Raw genomic sequence first — 20,000 nt, 5'->3', positions numbered from 1 at the left:
CTACCCTAACCCTAACTAGACCTAACTAGACTAGAACCTACCTAAATAGACCTAACCTAACCGATTCGAGACCTAACCTAACCGAGAGATTCGAGAATAAATAGCGGAGAAAGCTCATCTTAGCTCGAATCCTGGCTGGAATCCTGGCTCGGATCCTAGCTCCAATCCTGGCTCGGATCCTAGTTTGAATCCTGGCTCGAAGTTTAGGTATCCTCACATTCCATACCTTTGCACCAATTTGAAAAGGAGTTGTTCAAATGGTCCATTCTCGAATAGGCAGGCACTGCACTCAAGGAATAGCTGTGATGGAAACTTGAAGACCCTTTAAGTTGTGGCTTGAAAAATTATACACTATGTTCCCAACAAAAATATTTTACCACTGGTTACCTTTGATTCTGCCATTAAATGAGTGTGGCACCATTAACAAAAAAAATCATTGAGTGAAAAGAAGGACATTTGACAACCTGCATTTGAAATCCAGGATGTCAACAGGACTTTTAATCCCATGAATGGGTGATAGCATTGACTGCCACCCATGCAGTCATGAAGTAGATGGCGACTAAAATTCAAGCCCAAGTTTGAATTCTTAGTTGTTTCTTCATGTAGAATACTTAAAATACGAAACACTTGAGATTACAACTGTAGTAACAGAGTCAGAGGCTTCTAACCATGATAATAAAACATTGTCATTACCACCATATATATTTTTTGTGAAGATAGGAAACAGTTGCACTTCTTTTCGAACCATCACGGTCCAAACAATTTTAAAGCTAATGGCTATCACTGGAGTTGATGGCCTGAGACTTCAGTTGTGACATACATGTATTTTGTGAAAACTCTAGCTGTTTCCTCTCTGTCAGAAAAAACCTGCTCTTGATCCAAGCCTCTTAAGACTAATAGTTGTCCAAAAATTTGCAAAAATGCCAAATGCAAGTTACATGTAAGATCACATTACTTAAGACAAGGGGCTTTCTTTCCTTCTGCAACAAATTTGATTGTCACCATGCAAGGTCTCTCTTGATGCCTTCTCTGCAACATGCTCCATGGCCCTGGGCAATCATCAGTGAGATTATCTTGTGTGACAATGCTCCACTTCCAAATTAAACATCAACTTCAGGTTCTTGATACTTTTTAGGAAGTTTATAACCAACTAAGCCAGCTGTTTCCTCCACAGATCTCTCACCCGCTCCCTTGTACTTCAAATGAATTGCCTACAAAAAAAATTAATGATTATTTGTTTTTCTTAGACTTTTAAACTACATTATTATACATTGGTGTCACAAGCTTGATTTTGATTGGCTATAAGCATGCAGCTAATTCTTGCTCGCTCTGTTTCTCTTACGTCATACCTACAGACAATAGATTTTATATATGTAGAATTGATGTCATACCTACAGACAATAGTTTTATGCATGCAGAAGTGACGTCACCTTACACACTAACCAGCAGTTCGATCAGTTTTGTCATGGCAGAGCTCAGCTCAGGAATATGCATAATAAAACAATTATTGAATTCGGTTTTCGCATGTTAGCGATAATTATCAAGGCCTCAGTTTGTGTTATCCGCCTCAGCCTTCGGCTTCAGCAGATAACACAAACTTTGGCCTTGACAATTATCGCTAACATGCTCAACCTCATTCAATAATTGTTAATTATTTTATCAGTACTGTATTAATGATTGATGGTTTGCATCTGACGTTGTGAAGGCGATGCTGGTGTACAGCACAATGGAGCAAAATGTCTTTTGGAAATTTGACTCCATTATTAAGGACGGTGCCTACTATTGTCATTGCACATATGTTCTGCGCATCACGAGATACTCGGATTTCCTATTGGTGATGCTTACTAATACAGGGATATTTTTGCACGGTTTAAAACTATCCGGAAAAAGTAGATCTTAGTAAGTGTCCTTGGTATCCAAAAAGAAAATTGGGGGTAACCATGCATGTTTGAGAGATAATTAAGCTTCAATTTGAGAAAGAATGCCATACATTGCTTTGTATTTTAAAGCTTTTTACAAATATTATTCATCAATTATCTTTGAAAAATGCATGGCTACCCCCAATTTTCTTTTTGAATTTCAATAACACTTGTTAAGATCTACATTTCCTGCATAATCACACACCGGGGAAAAAATATCTTTAATTAGTAGGCACCGTCCTTAAATTAATGCAAAACTTGTGGGCCATTTTCTATTATTTTGTACGTGTACTCCAACATGGCTGTCTCATAATGTGGAATCGATGCAAAATAAGAATACAATGTAGGTATGACTAAAACCACTCAGTCTGTTACTGTCTGGTAGTTTAAGTAATGATGTTAAAGGGGACAGTCATTGTTTTTAAGCGGATGTTGAGGTTGCCCGAACTGTCAACGGCCATCTCTATTACTTTTTGTGAGGAAATTTCATGTCCACCGAATAGTTTTGTTATAGAATAAATGTATTAGGGGTTAGTACTCAATTTGCATGACATACTGCCTCTGCCTATAATGTATTTAAATACCAATAAACCAGCAATTTGTGTTAAAAATGACTATAATGTTACTGTTTTATTGCCTACATTCCGTTGCCTTTTAGAGGAAAATACCTTTTGGAAAACGCATTTCCAAGCTTGTAGATTTCAAAATTTCCTATGGGAGCACACCCCAGAGCCCCCTAGAGGGTCATGCCTTCAGCACTCTATTCCACAGCTGTCTACTTTACTTTCCCAGCTACCTACTTCAAAAGTTAAGGAGGGAGGAGATTGTTAAAGAGGACATAATTTTTGAGTGGATGTGAAGGTTGCTAACCCATTGACTCCTGAACCCCCCACCCCCTTCCCCCCAAAGGGACACGTCAAATTGTATGGCGTTAGACAAAGTAAAATCATTCTGTAAAGTATGTCTCACTCCTAGGAGTCAATGGGCTAATTACCTTTGAGAGGAAACATCCAAGCTCTTAGCTATGAGCTGAACCCTATTCTTTGAAAACATTTTGGTGGATTCAAGTGAAAATTTTTTTGTGCTAAATTAAAAATAGTCTAGTCTTGTGAGCAAATTCACTGTAATTATTAAACTAACAGCTCTGCTCCTTGCCCTGGAGGACAAAGAATGGCAAAGCTACAAAAACTTTACATGCTGCTGTTTTGTTACGATAATATTCTTTTGACTTAGTAACACGAAACTTTACTCATCCTACACATACAAATTCACCTGCGTGGATCGCTGGCTTTGAAGTAAACAAAGATAATACAGACTTTGACAGTAAAGCAGGTTGGCTATTTTCTCCTCAGCTTGCAAAAACTGACGGTAGAGTGAAATGAGATACTGTCCCTCCATACTTGACATCACTGGTTCCTAAAGAAAGAAAAAATCATTATTACCCTGCAGCATTTTCAGCTGGATGAGGCACTGCCCAGAAATTCATGCATGCATGTTCTTGATTTGGGCAAAACTCCTGGAAGTTATTGCTGGAAGTAAAACGGAGCGGTTGTTTTAAGCTGGGTTCAACCAGTAAGTTTAGAACCACTTATGTACATGGTTCACACTTTTTCTCCTTAAGGGATCCCTATTGGCAAGTAAAGTTATCTGGCATTAGATAGAGAAAATGTTATGAGGGTAAAAGGGGAGATGACATAGTTGTTGTTGAGCCTCTTGCTTGCTTTTGACCAGTAAGTCATCTGGTGTTAAACTCTATAACTAGCCCTCTCAGAAGGCAAAGGACTAACTTTACTCCGTTAAACAGTAAGGACCATGGTTCAAAACCCACAACAAGCTTGTGTGAACCTCCTTGATTTTTGCATGTTTTTCGCAAATGCAGAAGTGGCTGGGGTCACTACTGAGAACGAGAATGCTCTCTTCTTCTTTCTGGCAAAGAGCAGAGTGCAAGCTCAAATCAATTTTGGAATGACATCCTAGAAAGCAAACTATTAATACCAATTCCAGCAGGATCTTTAATTAATTAAACCAATTCATAATGTGCACTGAACACACTTCAATCTACAATAGTATTTTCACATTTTTAGAGAGATTATTCCCAGATTTTATTTAAATTCAGCAAAGCGAAGGATTCAAACGAATTTTTTCGATTGATGCCAGCCATGAAATAGGAACAAGCGATAACCCAACCTTTGTGATGATTTCTTTCAAGAGCAACTACAGAATTCAGGGCCACTCACGGCCGCCGCTACGTACGGAAATATGACGAAAAAAGACACTTTTGCATTCTTTAGTTATGCCGTATTCTTTACCTTACGGGAAGATAGGAACCTTAATTCTCTCAATAATTTGCGGAGAACTTGCGAAGTAGGAGACACCATTTTGAATTTTTCCCGAGCGCGAGCGCGAGCGTGGTCACTCTTCACCGATTACTTCATGTAACCTTGCGTCATTGTCTCCAAATATGGCCGCTGCTTCCGAGAGTAACGACGAAGACTCTGTGAAGGGTGTTTTCGAACAAGGATTTCTGTTGCATTGCCAAATAGAAAATGATGAAGCACCTAGCAATTCAGATGCATTTCAGGTATTTTTTCTTGTTTTTCTTTTTTATATCAGAGGCTAGAATTTAAAAAAAATGCGTGGAACAAAGAGGAGGAAATCTGGCGAGATTTTACCATAAAAAGCTTAAATTAAACTTGTGGTTATCTGAACAATAGTGGATAAAATTCTTTAATGGCCTCCCCGGGCTTTCTGCCCCACTCCTCTATATTCTTTTTCTTGCAGGAGAAAGTATCTGCAGCCGTGAATCACTTTGTACGAGCTACAGAGATGGTGAACAGTTTGGGATTGTTTAGTTCAAATGAGGAGTTATCTGAGGTGCCAACTTCTGAATTAAGGTTAACCTTTGACAGTCGTTTCATCATCGACTCCTTCTCTAACGTCCAGTTATCTAACGACTGATGTCATTTCAATTAGATGTAATTTTAACCCTATTAATAATATAATGTTACCCTGAAGCACAGGTTAGACGTAATCACTAACCCCAATCAAATCTAGCCAACCGATCCCAAGAGCCACATGGAACCCTAGTCCGAAGCAAATACCTCACTAGGTGAGCTCCCTTTGGAGCACAACTTGCACAGCTGATGTATACTTCAAACTTTCTTGTATCATAATACATTTGGGAGTCATTTTTGCTTGACAGAAAAGATTTCAGGGAATTATGGGCCACAGGGGTATTCAGAACAGATGTCCGACTGCAAAGAATTACCTTGAGTGCACTTCAGTGGTTTTGTTCACAATCATGATAAAATATTGAGGCTCTCCATCTTGAGGGAGCCTGATATGGAATTTATGAAGGACTTACATATTCAGAAGGGCATCTGTGTTTTGCAGCCTGGCTTAATTTGATTAAATTTGATTCTTATAAGTGGTGAAGGTGAAAGCACTATACTTGAGCAATGTCATAGCAAACTATTTTGGCTGTACATATTAATTGCCACTTTCTACATTTTATATTACCATAGTTTACCAGTCAGGGTATTTTATTTTTCACTACTGTAACAGCAGAGTGTTACTGGTTGTTAAACTTACTTCTCAGCTTTTATAAACCCCTTCAAGTCTAGTTTAAGTGCCCTGTGTATTGATGTTTTGCAGATACTTCTTATTGCCTGCATTTCTTGGAGATTTGTTTCTCAGGCAAATGGCTCCTGACAGGCTGACCGTTCTTAATATTGCAAAGGTTGTCTTTGTTTAATCCATTGCACTTTGTGTAATTATTTTTGTGGAATTATTTAACAACATTTACTTCAACTCAAAAGGGCGTGTTTCCTTTAACGTTGACCCTTGGCCTTATTTTGGAAATGGGTAGCAAATGCTTAGACTTAAAGGGACACTTTGTATTGGATGCCAAAATTGGGTGTGCATACGTACCTTTATTTTGCATTTTTGGACAATTAAGTGCCCAAGGGAGACACTCAGATTTTACTCTGTCTTACAACAGAAGATTTTGCTCATCAGTGAGGGCCAGTTAATTGAGGGGTGAAAGACTTAACAACATCTATGTCCAATCAAAAACTGTGTCCCCCTTAGTGTCCAGCTGCATGGGTTATATATATCTAAAAAAGTATACATGTATAATGTGCCTTGTAAAACAAGTTTAGATAACCATTTTGTACATGTATCTCTGATAGTACATGTATAAATTATATGCTCTGATTATCCATTGGCAATTAACTTTTTGGATTTAGCAAGTACATGTATTACTGGCAGCATTTTACAGTACTACCTACATTTCAACTGAGTGCCCTATTGAAAACCAACTTGTGTTATAATAGACCATCTGTAGAAAGAATTGAATAATAATGATTATTACTATTATTATTATTATTATTATTGTTATTATTATTATTATTAGTATTAGTATTAGTATTAGTAGTAGTAGTAGTAGTAGTAGTTGTAGTAGTATAATATTATATACTAAAACAGTGGATTGCATTTCAAGAATGCGCTCGCTGATTGGCTACTCAAACTCCAGATACCCTTTGCTATTCACCTCAAGCAATTCGCGTGGAGTTTGTGACTGAAAATGTTATCTTTGCAGGAATAAATGAGTAAAAATCATCTTTTGAATTGTGCTATAATTATTACAATGTATCTCACTGTTTTAATATAAATTTAAAGCTATTACATTTGTATCTACATGTATTCACCTCACTATCGGATTATTTACCTCGCCGCTTTCTGGCTTGGTAAATATCCACTACTAGTCGTCGTTATTATTATTATTACTATTAACCTAATTTTATCAGGCCATACGGTAAAATTATTTATGGATTCTCATTTTTTCCAGTTCAATTCATAAATTGAACTTGAAAAAGCGTTGACATTAAACTTTTCAGTCCAGCTGAGAGTGTCATACATATAAATTTTACTTTGTCTAACCCCAGACAATTTTACTTGTCACTTGAGGCCGTTTCTGGGATGATTGGGTTAGGTTGTTCATTTTGTACAGTTACTTGTACAGCATGGCCTAGGAATGTGGTGGAGGTGTTTATGTCCTGAACCCATTGAACAGCAACATGATGTTAAATTTCTTTTTCCCAGTATTCAGGATGTTGCGACGCAGAGTAATTAAGTTAAAATAATTTTGCCATAAATTAATAATGTAATTATTATTCTCTAATAATTATTATCAGCGTCTGCATCATCACCTTCTTCTCCACCGTCTTCACTTTTTATAAATGTAATGTCATCATCTGGAATTGATGAATAGAAATGTTTTCAAATGGAATTTTTTACTTTTGATTTGCCACCGGACAGAAAATAGACATTATACATGGACTATGTAATTGCTTTTTTAATTCTTTCTTAATGTTCAGCATAGACCTTATTCATAAATGGCGGTCACATTTATAATTCTTTTGTCCACGTGCAAATTAGCCTACCAAGCCTCATTTTAAAGCAAGAATTCTTTTCAATTCACTGTATGGTATGGAGGCTTGGTAGGCTAAATTGCACTTTGACAAAAGAATTATAAATTGACCGCCATTTATGAATAAGGTCTATTGCTGGTTGAAAATTTTGAAACGAAATTTTGACCACACCATTTTGTTTTACTCTTTAGGTTTATTTTGTAGATTTTTTAAAAAGGTGCAAAAATTATGGAGTGACAGATATAGTAAGTACTGTAATAATATTTATATAATACTATAATTATAATCTTTAAAATACTAGTAATTTTGATATGTAGGAAAGAAAACTCTGTCCCACTCATTACACTGAATAGCCCCTTTTTATTCAATCCCAGGACTTGTCCAGGTACACAGAAAATTCCAGTTCTCTTAGTGACATAAACAGGAGTCTGAACCAAATGGCAAACAGTCGCCAGGAAAAAATTGCCAGATACAAAGAGCAAAAAGAACAAGAAAGAAAGTTGAAGGTATACATGTAGTAGGACTGGTGGTTTCCTACATGTAAAAGCATGTGTTTGGAATTGAGAAATAGAGGATATTACATGGCTGCATGGAGATAGAAATATCTCTTCGAGTGTAGAAAATATTTCACGAGTGAGTGGAGCAAACGAGTGAGATATTTTTCGACACAAGAAGAGAAATTTTTATCTCCAAGCCACCATGTAATATCCTCTATTTATTATAATTATTAACACCAATGAAATATTAAATCATTTCACGAAAGGCATCAAAAGGCAATTATTGATTTTTATATGTAACCATAGCAACAGTGAATTTTTCATGTGTGAAGATACCAAGGTTGCGCACAAAAACACACTCGGTAATGTCATTGGTGTTTATACAATAAGAACTGTTAATAATAATTATGACCCTCTCCCATTAATCCTAATTAAATTGAAGGTCTTTGAGTGTATGGAGTCCATTTGTCAATTGTCATGCAATTTTCCTGGCAGTTCCTTTTATATGTTGACAACAAGAGCTTTTCAGTCATCATACTCTACAATCACTTAATTACTTGTTGTTATCTTGAAAACTTGTTTCGCGAAGACCTGATTATCAATTGAACAAAAGCATTGCTGTTCCGTAAGTGGCTTTTTGGGCCCAAAACGATTTTGCGACCCTTTAAGAAACAGGCCCCAGGACCAACCACAACACACAATAGACCATATTCGTGTTCTCGGTATTGCACTGGAGCTACGTGTAGCTTGCAATGGAGGCTAATGTGGGGGAATCTTTTCAAATGCAAATACTTTTTAATATATTCCCCCGCATTAGCCTCCATTGCAAGCTAGTTCTAGCCCAATACTGAGAATACGAATATGGTCTATTTCAAGTGGTTTTGTACCCCAGATTGTCTGCATGGGAATCTGACCTTGTTCCCTGGGCCAACCTTCGTCTTTCTCTCCTAAATGCACCTACAGTACTTACTGTTACAGTAGAACTTCCTTCCTTTTTCCCTAAACCACTGACATGAAATTTTTTTTTATTAAAAAGGAATTGCAAGACATTCTTAGTGAAACAACAAAAACCATACAGGATGAAGACACTCAGGTGATGCATGCATGCATTCATGGTCTTTTTAGTGCCAATAATGTAACATTATCATCATGCTACATGTACATGTACAGTGTATGTGCGCAGAAACAAAGTGGCTGTTGAGTTGTTTTTTTCCTTCCTTTTTTTTTTGGAAGTTTGGAGGGAAGGTTCTCCCAGTGAGAGATATCTACAGCTGTATCTACATGCCAGCAGTGAGAGATGCAGACAGCGAACCTTTGTCTTATTTTTCCCCCACCCCCCCCCCCCCCCCCCTCTCTCTCTTTTTTGCCTTTATATCCCACTTGCTAATGTCTGAAAGACCTTTCTGGGGATTCTTGCCATTGCAAGAAGACATGCTTTTTGTTGCAGGCTCAAACAGCCCTTCTAGATCTGCACTCCTGCTCTAAATGAGAAGCTTGTCCAATCAACCGTAAATATATTTACTGCAAGGACAGTAAAAATTATCTCAAAATATCAGTGGTTTTAGTGGGTGTATTTAAATCGTACTGCACAGTATGTAAGATTTCCTAAATCTTCTTTGTCTCTGGTTTTCAGAGAAACTATTACGTCCTTCTATTGAAATTTTGGGTGAACAAAATTGTGGAGCATCTTACAAGTCTACATAGTAAGTACTTGTAAAATGACTACATGTAGTACCTTGATCTTCAAGTACACTGGACAGTAGTACTTACTCTAGTGGTTTTGTAGAGCATGCAGGAAATTTTTGCTTTGATTATTACAACTGCAATTTTCTTTATTCTGGAGAATCTCACCTTCAAGTGCATAAAGTGCCAAACTGCGTTTTTGCTTCCATCAATTAAATTTGCAAACATGGGAAGATCACCTCCATCTCTGGAAAGCGAATTGGAGTTTTTGTTTAGCCCACAGTCTTTTTAGAGGTCCTTCAGTTCTCCATCGCTTACCATGGCACCGAATTCAAATACATGAACAAAAGTACTATAATGGAACCAAAGATGCTGATTGGTAGGTTATATCACGCATCATTGATTTTGGGTCAACTCTTGGCATGGTGTTGGAAGTTTGATTGATGGTAAGCCAAAATGTGGTTTTCCCCGTTAATCCTTAAAGATGAGATTCTGCAGAATTACAAAAATCTCAGTAAAACATGTACACTGGTGAGCTTTTAATTATCCAATAAATTATTAGGTGAAATGGAAATCCTTGAACACATGAAGACAATCAGGAAGGATAAAGAACACAGTCAGATGGGAGACAATCAACCCTCTACGAAGGTACATTGCTGCTATATCTTTTCTCTACTATAATAAGTTTGATCCCACTTGTCCACTTCTATTTTTCATCCCTTGTATTGGTCTGCTTTTTGTCCCAACAGACATTCAAGCCCATCCTCATCACAAGGGAGATGACCAAGGTACATTGATTAAGGCTTTAATTTCCTGGACTCTTAAGGATGGTGCCTACTATTGTTATTGCACATACCTTCTGCACATCTCAAGATACTTGGATTTCCTATGGTTGGTGCTTATTAACACAGGGATATTTTTGCGCAGTTCAAAACTATGCGAAGAAAGCAGAACTTAGCAAGTGATCTTGGTATCCAAAAAGAAAATTGGGAGTAACCGCGCATTTTTCAGAGATAATTATTATCAGCTTCAGTTTGGAAATGAACGCCATACATTGCTTTGGATTCTAAAGCTTTTTATATATTGTATTAATTATGTGTGGTTACCCCCAATTTTCTTTTTGGATTTCAATAATACTTGTTACGATCTGCTTTTCCCGCATATTCAGTAATCCGCGCAAACATACATACGGTATGTACCTTTAAATTAGTAGGCACTGTCCTTAACCCATTCACACCCCCATTGATGAGTAAAATCGTCTGGCATTAGATAGAGTAAAATCCTAATTTGAGGGTCACTCTCAGAGGTCAATGGGTTAAAGAGGTTACACTGTAGTTCACAAACAATAATATATTAAGCAATCACCAGACTAAAATTTGCTGCTTGCCAAAACCACTGGAAGTTTTTTAAGCTTATACATGTAATTTAGGCACAGCTATAAAGCTCGTACAAAAATAGATGTGATGATGACAATGACGAAGACTGCAACAACACTAATGATGATGATGATGACAATGTTAATCACGATGACTGATTTTGGTTTTACCAGGCCAAGGTATTTGGTGCAGGGTACCCAAGTGTTCCAACAATGACTCAGGAAGAATTCTTGGAAAAGGAAATTCTTGAAGGCAAAGTTGTTTTAGATTTTGAAAAGTAAGTTATTTTCAATCTTACAGGATATTAACAATAATTTTACTGTAGGTAATGTTATAATATTAATTGTAGTAAGCATATCCTATCCCTACATGTACGTTGTTATTGAAAACTCTCAAAACTTTAAACCTTAAAGTGCCCCTGTGATAAAATACATGTAAGTCAGTTCCTTTTTTCCTTCAGATTTTGAAAGCGTTTGCTCATGAGCAAGCTTAAAATGACAGCATATGAATGCAGCTTATTGTATAATTATGCAAAACACAAGTTTAAAAGTCTGAAAGCCCAATTGAAAACTCTCGCCCTGCATATTAATCGTGTGGCGTACACACACATTACATTCTTAAACTAGTGAGCCTTTGACGTCATGTTCTCCTCAATCCAGCTCTCTTATTTTTAGCCTGACAGTATACAGCTGCCCCTCCACAATTTTTTGTTGGGGAGGGGGTAGCTGTACAAAGACTAGTTTAATGCTGACAGCTCAGTCAATGATGTCTGTGTAAATGTTTGGCAAAATGTGGCAGTTATTGCAACATTTACACAGACATTGTAATATTCTCATCAACTAGGGCCCTCCTACATTTGTATCTTTGCTTCAGGATTTCAAATATCACTTTGTTGGGCTTGTACGTGCAATTTCACTGTTTTACTAGTCTCCTTAAGTACAGGACATCCCCCTTTTAAACAACAATATTTAATCAATGGTCTATTGCATGAGAACACACTCAAAAGTGAAAACAAAATTAATAGACAAGTATACAGTAGTGTATGCCTTGCGGGACCAGGGGGCACATTAGAGCTTTGATCCGAAAAGTGCATGTACACATGGTTGAGGCAACTGACTTTGCAGAGCACATTTAGGTTGTGTTCTATTAGGATCAACCATTTTTAGTTGGTTGGGTTTGTTAGTGTTCTATTCGGAAAAAAAACATTTTTAGTCGGTTTGGTTGATCAACTTTTTCAACCAGCATCAAACTAGGTTGAAATGGTTGAAAAAGCATTGGCAGGGACTGCTGTCGTTTACGCGGGCCATTTAAAACCAGGTGCGGGCTCCTGCCGTGTTGCTTTCCCTCAACTTGTCAACGCTGAGAAGACTGATAATAACTATTCACAGGTCGGAGTTACTGCGTTTCAACTGAAAACGGTTGGAAAAGTGTTCTATTGGGAAACCTCAGTTGCTTCAACCTAAACCGGTTGCGGTTGATCCCACTAGAACACAACCTTTAATACTTGTCAAGTACCGGTATAGATTGAAGCTCATGGAGACTCTGTTGCTTTTACCAGTAGTCAAACTCAGGACAAGAGCCATAAAAGTGATGTTGAATCGGATGGTGAGGATGACCCAGCTAAGTTGAAAAAGCAGAGGGACTGGGATGAATGGAAAGATGGTTAGTGTCTCTTGTACCGATTCTGTAGCCACTGCAGTTCACCTAAAAACAAGTTAACATTGAGGGTCTGTTTCTTCTTCCAGGCAGGAGACCTTGGTATCATCTGGTGGTGTGTGCCCAGTACAAAAAAGAAATAAATACTTTTAATCCATTGATTTCTAAACGAACACCCCCCCCCCCCCCTACCTTGATGAGTAAGATCCTCCAGCGTTGGACAGTAAAATCTATTTTGTCTCACTCCTTGGAGTCAATGGGTTAAAGGGGTGATAGTTTTTAGTGTCAGGGAGGGGACTCTGTTTTAGGAAGTGTCAACAGTGGCCAAGAGAGGCCCACCCCCCCCCCCCCCCCCCTCCCCACAATCAGTCCTTCATTAGCTATGTCCCATGATCAGGGACACAAGTGACCTGACAATACCATGGGTTATTCTCCCCCACCCTTTCTGTTTGCTTCCAGTTCACAGGGCTCAAAGTTAACGACCAACTGTTCGCATATGCGACTAGAGTTTTGGCTGTGCGCCTAAAAAGGCATGTGTGGTCGCACCACCGCGCCTTAAAAGCCAAAATACAGTGCGACTTCTCTAGTGCTTACTCACCTTACCATAACGTACTCTGATTGATAAATTAATATCCTGATTCAATTCTTTTATTTGTTTTCGTTGTGTTCAATACTGCCGGAATAGGCCAATATTGCAACACAACCCTGAGTTGCTCTTTTTGGAGCCTTAATTAAGTATTCTTTTGGAGTAGGTGCTCCAAGTATTTGAAGCTGTGCGCTTAAAATTTTGGCAGTGCGCCTAAAAATTTACACCTGGTCGCACAAGTGCTCCCAAAGCCAAAAATAAACTTTGATCCCTGGTTCAAGGCTGCTGGTCATTGTTAATTATTGGCCAAATTTGCATCAGCTCAGTGATGACAATTTACACCTGGTCGCACAAGTGCTCCCAAAGCCAAAAATAAACTTTGATCCCTGGTTCAAGGCTGCTGGTCATTGTTAATTATTGGCCAAATTTGCATCAGCTCAGTGATGAAAAGCAAACCACTTGAAAAACATTTTTCCAGAAGTGGGATTCAATGACCTCTGTTTGAATCACTTGCTATTAATTTTGTTTTTTGGGGGAAAATTACCCGGTATTTTTTTACTCATCCACTTCTTATGACATTGTCCTGTTCATTATTATTTTACAGACCATCGCCGCGGTTGGGGCAACAGAGAAAACATGGGATGAGGTGAGAGGGATGGAAGACTAAAGACGTGCTGTTGTTACTAGCCTCGCATCAACCACCTTCAGTGTAATAAGCCCAAAAAATTTAACATGTAAGGTGTTTGGTGGACCTTAAACAAAGACATGAAGATGGGGTTCCTACATTTAAGATGACTGGAAAAGTAGTTCAGAAAGACAATTTGAAATGTAGATGCAAATACCCTTGACCTGATGAAAGACAAGCCTTGAACATGCACCTGTTCAAGTATGGTTTTTTGAGTTCCATTCCATAATAATATACCACAAAAACACTTTACAGATGCAATGAGGAAAAACAATCTTCAACAAAAGCAACTGCATTAAAAAAACTGCAAGCCCTAAATTAATCATTAATTTTACAGTAGACCTCTGTAAAGTTAAAGAATAATAATTGGAACAGATGATGATAATAACGTAAATAGCCAACTGGTTTGCCTCCGGCCAGTCGGGATTCTTAACAGTTGTTGTTGTAACAGTTATAGTTGTGTTCCGTCATTTCGTTGTGTTTCATTGGCCTTGAAAAGCCCCTATGGGGAGCGGTCAATTAAGTACAATGTATGTATTGTATTGTATTTAATATTATAATTTGTACAATAAATTTTTTATTGTGTGATAAAAATTTTGGGCCTGCAGCATTGACTGCATTCTTCTTTATGTTGTGAGATCATGACTTTTGGTTGGGAGGGAGGTCACATGAGGGACAAAAGCCATAAAGGGTCACAACTAAAAAAGCAATTTTATGTCATATTATAGAAAAGTACTACAACTGTACAACTGTACAACATTCCAATGGTCTTCATGACTTTATTTACTTTATTTATAAACAAGCTTCTGCAACACTCGGCAGGCAATAATACAGCTAAGAAAAGGAGCATTGTTGCTATTGAAACCGATTACAAGCAATGACACTTTTTTTGCAAAACAAATAATGAGTTGTTAAAAATTTGTCACTTTGTGCTGATGCATCAGTTGCTGATACAGTATTTACAACTTAACAATTTTACATCTGGTTGCAAGAAAACTATATTGTCATAGGTTTCAACAAATTCCTTCTCAAAAGCTCTTGGAATAAAAATTATTTTGGGTCTTACCTTTGAGAAAAAAATGTTTGCAAGCATAAAACCTACTCTACAGACTCTCTACTTGAGCAGCTGCTACAATTTACTGTACATGAAGGTGCGCCCATACAATAAACTTTACATGAAATATTATGGATGACTGATTAACATGCTGCTCAGAGGGAAAAGTCCGATTTCCTTGAAATTAAAAAAATAAGAGTTTTAGTCGTAATCCAGACATTATCTGAAAAGTTTTTTCCTTCAATCTCTATCTTTTATTTGTCACTCATGAATCATTGCATGAATCTCATTTTCAAGACTCATGAAATGATGAATACTTACACTCAACTGATTGTATAAAACTGATACAGTACTAAAAGTAAACAGTGTTTTAGCAGTGCTGGATAAAATTTCACACAGACCAACTTAGTAGTAGCTCAATCTGTTATTTTTATGCCTAAAGATACCACTTTGGTATAGAGGCAGTAGACAACTTGGAGCTGGAATCATTTCAACACAGGTAATTTAAGCAATCCTCAAATACTTCTACATGACAATTTTTTCAAGCACGTATAGTATGTTTAAGTACTCCATACCAAAAAATACCTTGAACAATAAAAATACCAAATATGTGCAACTCATTTTTGGTGAAACCCAACTCCTTGGATGATATCTTCGAAGAGAGAGTTTCAGGGTTTGGTGCATGTCAAAGCTTTGATGCAAGCTTGAAGCGTTTTCTTTTGTTTTTCGTTTCTTATTCATTTCTTACTGACCTTAGTGTAGGACAGGAATCACTGAGAATGTTTGAGCAAACACCTGCAATGATTGATGCCCATAATTGGGTGGAAGATATAACAGATTGTTTGCCAAAAACTTGAATGTAAGCTTGCAACCAATTTTTTCATCAAGCTTATTTTTTTCTGGGAAGCTATCTATTTGCATCTGATTGCTTCATGAAACAAAGGGGACAACACTGCAAAAGGAGATCCAATGATCTTCAATGACAGCAGTCCCACTACTAAGTCTATTTAGACTGTTGGTTATTTGTTTTCATAAAAAATGGACTGCAATTGGCTAACAATACTAACTGCCCATGCACTGAGCCATGAAACCATCCACTAAAACAGATGACAACCATAACCTGTCACTTAAAATGTGTCCCCTTCCTGCAGAGGCTGGTGTTTGTGACTGAAAAACAGTCAACACTTTTGGACTTACAAAGTACATGTGATTGTGTGTAATGTAAGATAGTGTGAATACACCTAAACAAATAACTAGAACTATAAAGCATTACTGTATTACTGTAGTTTAAAATGTTAATATTTTACTACATACAGGTACCAGCAATTGAATAAATCCTTTCGCACCTAACGATTAGTTGACTGAGAAGTGATATTCACCTTAACCAAACCAGGAGAAACAAAAGGCTACTATAACCTCAATACTTCCAGTAACAATTTATTTTAGTAGATAAAGTTTTCACCTCCAGGAATAATAAATTACTGTTAACTATACATGTTGGGTGTGATCAATCTTTGCATTGTGGTTGACATGTTATTGCAATTGTCCACTCAAGTGAAGGTCAGCGTGCAGTAAGTGAGTTCCTTGCTATTTTTAATAAAACTGAATTTTCTAGCCTTAATTAGTGTGGTTGTACTTATCAAGTGTGAATGAATTTAACTAAAATTGAAATTTGTTTTAATCAGCGGGACTTAAAAGAAACAATAGATCCCTCAATATCTCTTTTTGATTGCCATTCAGCACTTGCACAGTTTGCTATCTTGAGCCTATGCCTTCACAGTTATAGCAAACCACTAAAAAATTAAATTTTGGGATTTTACCGTTACGGTAGTTTTCAGCCATACTATGCACACTTAAGATTGTTAAGTGTTGAAAATTCCTTCACTGTCCTTATGAACCAGTCATAGCCACATTTGAGACTGAATCAAAAGAAGTGACACCGTTAGGCCCATTTCGGACCAAGGGAAATTGTACCTTGCTTTGCCCATACTGGATTGCAGCAGGAGATCCCTTCTCAATCAGCTGAGGTTTCTCCTGCATAGCGTTCCGAGCTCCTGGGTCAGCATGGATGATGCTGTCATCGTGAGCCTGAGCATAGCTGACAGCTGTAGAGGATGTTGCTGGATGAGAGCTTTTCATGGGGCTTCCATCAGAGGTCAAACATACAAGGGCTTTTACACGATCCTCTGTGAAGGAGAACTGCCCCACTGGCATGTTGGTGAAGTCCAACTTAGCTTGGGGCTCTTTTTCCTCTGGGATTTGTTCATCTTGTTTCTTCGCATCAAGTTCTGCTTTGAGAGAATGAACAGCACGTCCTTTTCCAGTAGCCATTCGCTTCATCATTTGTTTTCGATTGCAGAACCAAACTCTCACAGTAACTGGCTCCAGGCCTAACTTGGAAGATATTTCCACTATTTCAGCACTGGTAGGCTTTGGATTCTGTTCAAAACTGTGAATCAAACACTGCAGAGTTTCATTCGAAAAGGAAGTTCTTCTTTTCCGCTTTTTGCACATGCGTAACCCCTTTGCACACTCTTGCTCCTTTTGTTCTATCCATGCCTGCAACACTGGCTTCATTTTCTCTGCAGCCTTTAAACCAAGATTTTTGGATTCAAATCGAGAGATGAAGGATTGACTGTAAGAAGAATGTCCATTGGTGTGGGAAAGCTCATTACCAACATCTTCCTGGGTGTATCCCAGTGCGATTCGTCGTGCTCTGAATGACTCTATAAAGTCTTTCATATCTGGTGTCAAGCAAGTATCTGACAAAGTACCAAACAACTGACCGGAGGAACCAGACAGGTCAGACATGTCTGGCTCATTGCCTTGGGTGATTTCTTGAGCTGTGGACACTTCCTCATTTTTTGATGCTTGGATTTGAGACACTGCTGAAGTGGGGGGGAGGCCAAGAGAAGCTGTTGGAATGGTGTAAGAGGCGAAGCCTGAAATAATGCTATCAGAATTCTGAGAAGAAAGGGCTTGTATCTGAGTGGTGATAAACTGTCCAACCTTTAGAGAGAAAAGGTTCAATGCCATGTTATTACACCTTTCAGACATAGGTGACCTTTTTCAGGGAATTTAAACAAATAAAAATCTTGTTTAAATGTAGTAGAGAAGAATTATATTAAAGCACAAAAGTATCTTACATTGAAGAGGAAGCTTGCGTTTTATTGGCTAATCATGGTCGTTACCATGACAACACCTCTATTTTCACATGTACAAGATAAATATGATATGTTCACTGCACACAGTGAAGGTATGATTTTTTAGTAAAAGGAGAAATTCTGGCATTTCATCAGTATCTACCGGTATATAATAACTAACAATTACATTGTATTCTATGAGGGCACTCCGGATATGAAGTGATAGATAACCAATAAGGCGCATAGCGCTGAGCGAGTTGGTTATAATCATTTTATATCCAGCAAGCCCGAGTAGAATATTATTATTGTTTTATTAAAAACTCTAGGATAAACAACTCTTCCAGTGAAGCACTGAGTTCTGCCTTGGTCAATTCCAGTCCAAAATGGCTTTTGCCTGCCATTTTTTCTCACACCATGTTGCAAAAATCTTTTCAGCTTGCTTTCTTGCTGACGCATTCCTTGACCATATTAGGTACAGCAGGTATGTGAACTGACAGCCTGTGTTCGGTGAACCAATGAAAATACTGGAAATCTGATATGCGTAGTTCAGTTTTTAATAATCCCAATTATATGATGGTGAGCTGCATAACAATATTAAACAGAGTCAAACCTGCCGAGTGAATGCAATGCAACTTACCTGGAAATTAGATGGTACCTGATCTGACGCAATGACTGACTTGCCATTACCTGTATCAGCAACAGATTACAGTGTTCAAGAAACAGTTAGTGCCAAGGGCCCGGTTACTTGAAATAGGGTTTGCGAAAACCCTGACGTAAGTAGCAGAAGCAATATTCCTTTAAGAACTGTATGGTTATTAATACAATGGCAAGCCTTTGCAAATTCCATACAGAACTTAATTTTCATCCCCCAAGTCAGCAAGCAGGCAAGCAACACACCAGGACAATGTAGTAAAGCTTGTTTTATTTAAGTGCACTTTTATCAAAAACAATTTCCATACAGATCGTCACATTTTTGGCTCCTTGCTTTAAATGACCCTTGGCTTAGGACATGTGCGATGATTGTAGGGCAAAATTCTAGATTAATTTTCTTTATTTTTCCTTGGCCCAGCAGTAGGAAGTCCATGGGGTGCAAAAATTGGTCAATTTTGCCTGCCCAGGCAGCCAATTATATTTCTCTTGCCAACTCACGGGCCAGTCATATAATTTTTTGTCTAAAATTGCAATTACAATTTAATTATATACGCAGGAGCTAGCATATTCAGATTATGACTTCTATGCTTCATTAAACAAACAAAGTTACCATCTTCATTCCTCTTTCAAAGGGTAAAATTATGACTTTTTCCCATGAATGAATCACAATCCAGTACTTATATAAGAAAACTCAATTGGTTTGCATTTTTGTTAAATCCCTGGAAAATAATTCATCCAGTAGATAGCATTATCCTTCTTGCCTGGCTTCTACTCCACTGTAACATGAGACCCGGACGAAATCAGACCGGTATGAACTCATACCTTTGTGAAATTTTTGCAGCTGTTTACACGAAACGGGGATGAAATGCTTGGTGCCTGGTTTCAAGACGAAATGATATCTTTTGTGTAATAAATGTATCGCTGACCCAAATGCATCCAGGCTTGAAAATTTTAAACCTGGTCTGAGATTTGTTGTCATTTACATGAGACCGGTATGAACTCAGACTGGCATGAGAGTGTCTCGTCTTGGTCCAGCAACCGAGACGAAGTCAGACCAGTCTCACTGATTTCATTGTCAGGCTGGTCTCAGGTACACACAAGAGAAGAAATATATGGAGACCAATACAAACTAATGCCAGTCCTAGTTTGCCCCAGTCATGAAAATACCCCCACATTATACACATTATAAAAGGTTTGTTACCTTATGCGCAAGTTGATTTTCCCATACAGAGCTCTGTGAAAGTTTGTGCAATAAAAAAGCCCCCTATAGCCCACGGATATTTTATTCTTTTTACCACTGTGACAATGGAGGTGTCTT

General features: G+C 37.8%; 3 protein-coding genes across 3 annotated transcripts in view; 1 reads left to right on the top strand and 2 right to left on the bottom strand.

The window, feature by feature from the left end:
* The window catches only part of LOC138037131 (protein FMC1 homolog), a 4,581-nt gene extending 218 nt beyond the window's left edge, over positions 1 to 4,363 (bottom strand). Inside the window, exons 1-3 of the mRNA XM_068883126.1 lie at positions 4,229 to 4,363; positions 3,192 to 3,335; positions 1 to 1,211 (exon numbers count right to left, since the gene is read on the bottom strand). The exon at positions 1 to 1,211 is cut by the window's left edge and continues 218 nt beyond it. Coding sequence (XP_068739227.1) covers positions 1,101 to 1,211; positions 3,192 to 3,335; positions 4,229 to 4,297 — 324 coding nt within the window. The 5' untranslated portion in view covers positions 4,298 to 4,363 and the 3' untranslated portion in view covers positions 1 to 1,100. The remainder of the gene's footprint in view (positions 1,212 to 3,191; positions 3,336 to 4,228) is intronic.
* A 14-nt stretch (positions 4,364 to 4,377) lies between these two features.
* On the top strand, positions 4,378 to 16,509 carry LOC138037095 (immunoglobulin-binding protein 1-like). The gene is made up of 12 exons (XM_068883096.1): positions 4,378 to 4,500; positions 4,701 to 4,813; positions 5,574 to 5,658; positions 7,543 to 7,596; positions 7,726 to 7,857; positions 8,885 to 8,941; positions 9,482 to 9,551; positions 10,094 to 10,179; positions 10,281 to 10,319; positions 11,081 to 11,184; positions 12,466 to 12,569; positions 13,754 to 16,509. Exons 1-12 carry the CDS (start codon positions 4,381 to 4,383, stop codon positions 13,792 to 13,794), a joined length of 1,005 nt encoding a protein of 334 aa, XP_068739197.1. The 5' UTR covers positions 4,378 to 4,380; the 3' UTR covers positions 13,795 to 16,509.
* Positions 14,594 to 20,000, bottom strand: part of LOC138037078 (uncharacterized) — a 23,283-nt gene continuing 17,876 nt past the window's right edge. The window contains exons 9-10 of the mRNA XM_068883085.1: positions 18,669 to 18,718; positions 14,594 to 17,897 (exon numbers count right to left, since the gene is read on the bottom strand). Coding sequence (XP_068739186.1) covers positions 16,779 to 17,897; positions 18,669 to 18,718 — 1,169 coding nt within the window. The 3' untranslated portion in view covers positions 14,594 to 16,778. The remainder of the gene's footprint in view (positions 17,898 to 18,668; positions 18,719 to 20,000) is intronic.

The sequence above is a fragment of the Montipora capricornis genome, chromosome 1 (assembly GCF_036669925.1).
Source record: "Montipora capricornis isolate CH-2021 chromosome 1, ASM3666992v2, whole genome shotgun sequence".
In the NCBI taxonomy this organism is placed as follows: Eukaryota; Metazoa; Cnidaria; class Anthozoa; order Scleractinia; family Acroporidae; genus Montipora; species Montipora capricornis.
Note: the sequence above shows the minus strand (reverse complement) of the source record. Positions and strands in the feature narration are given on the sequence as shown.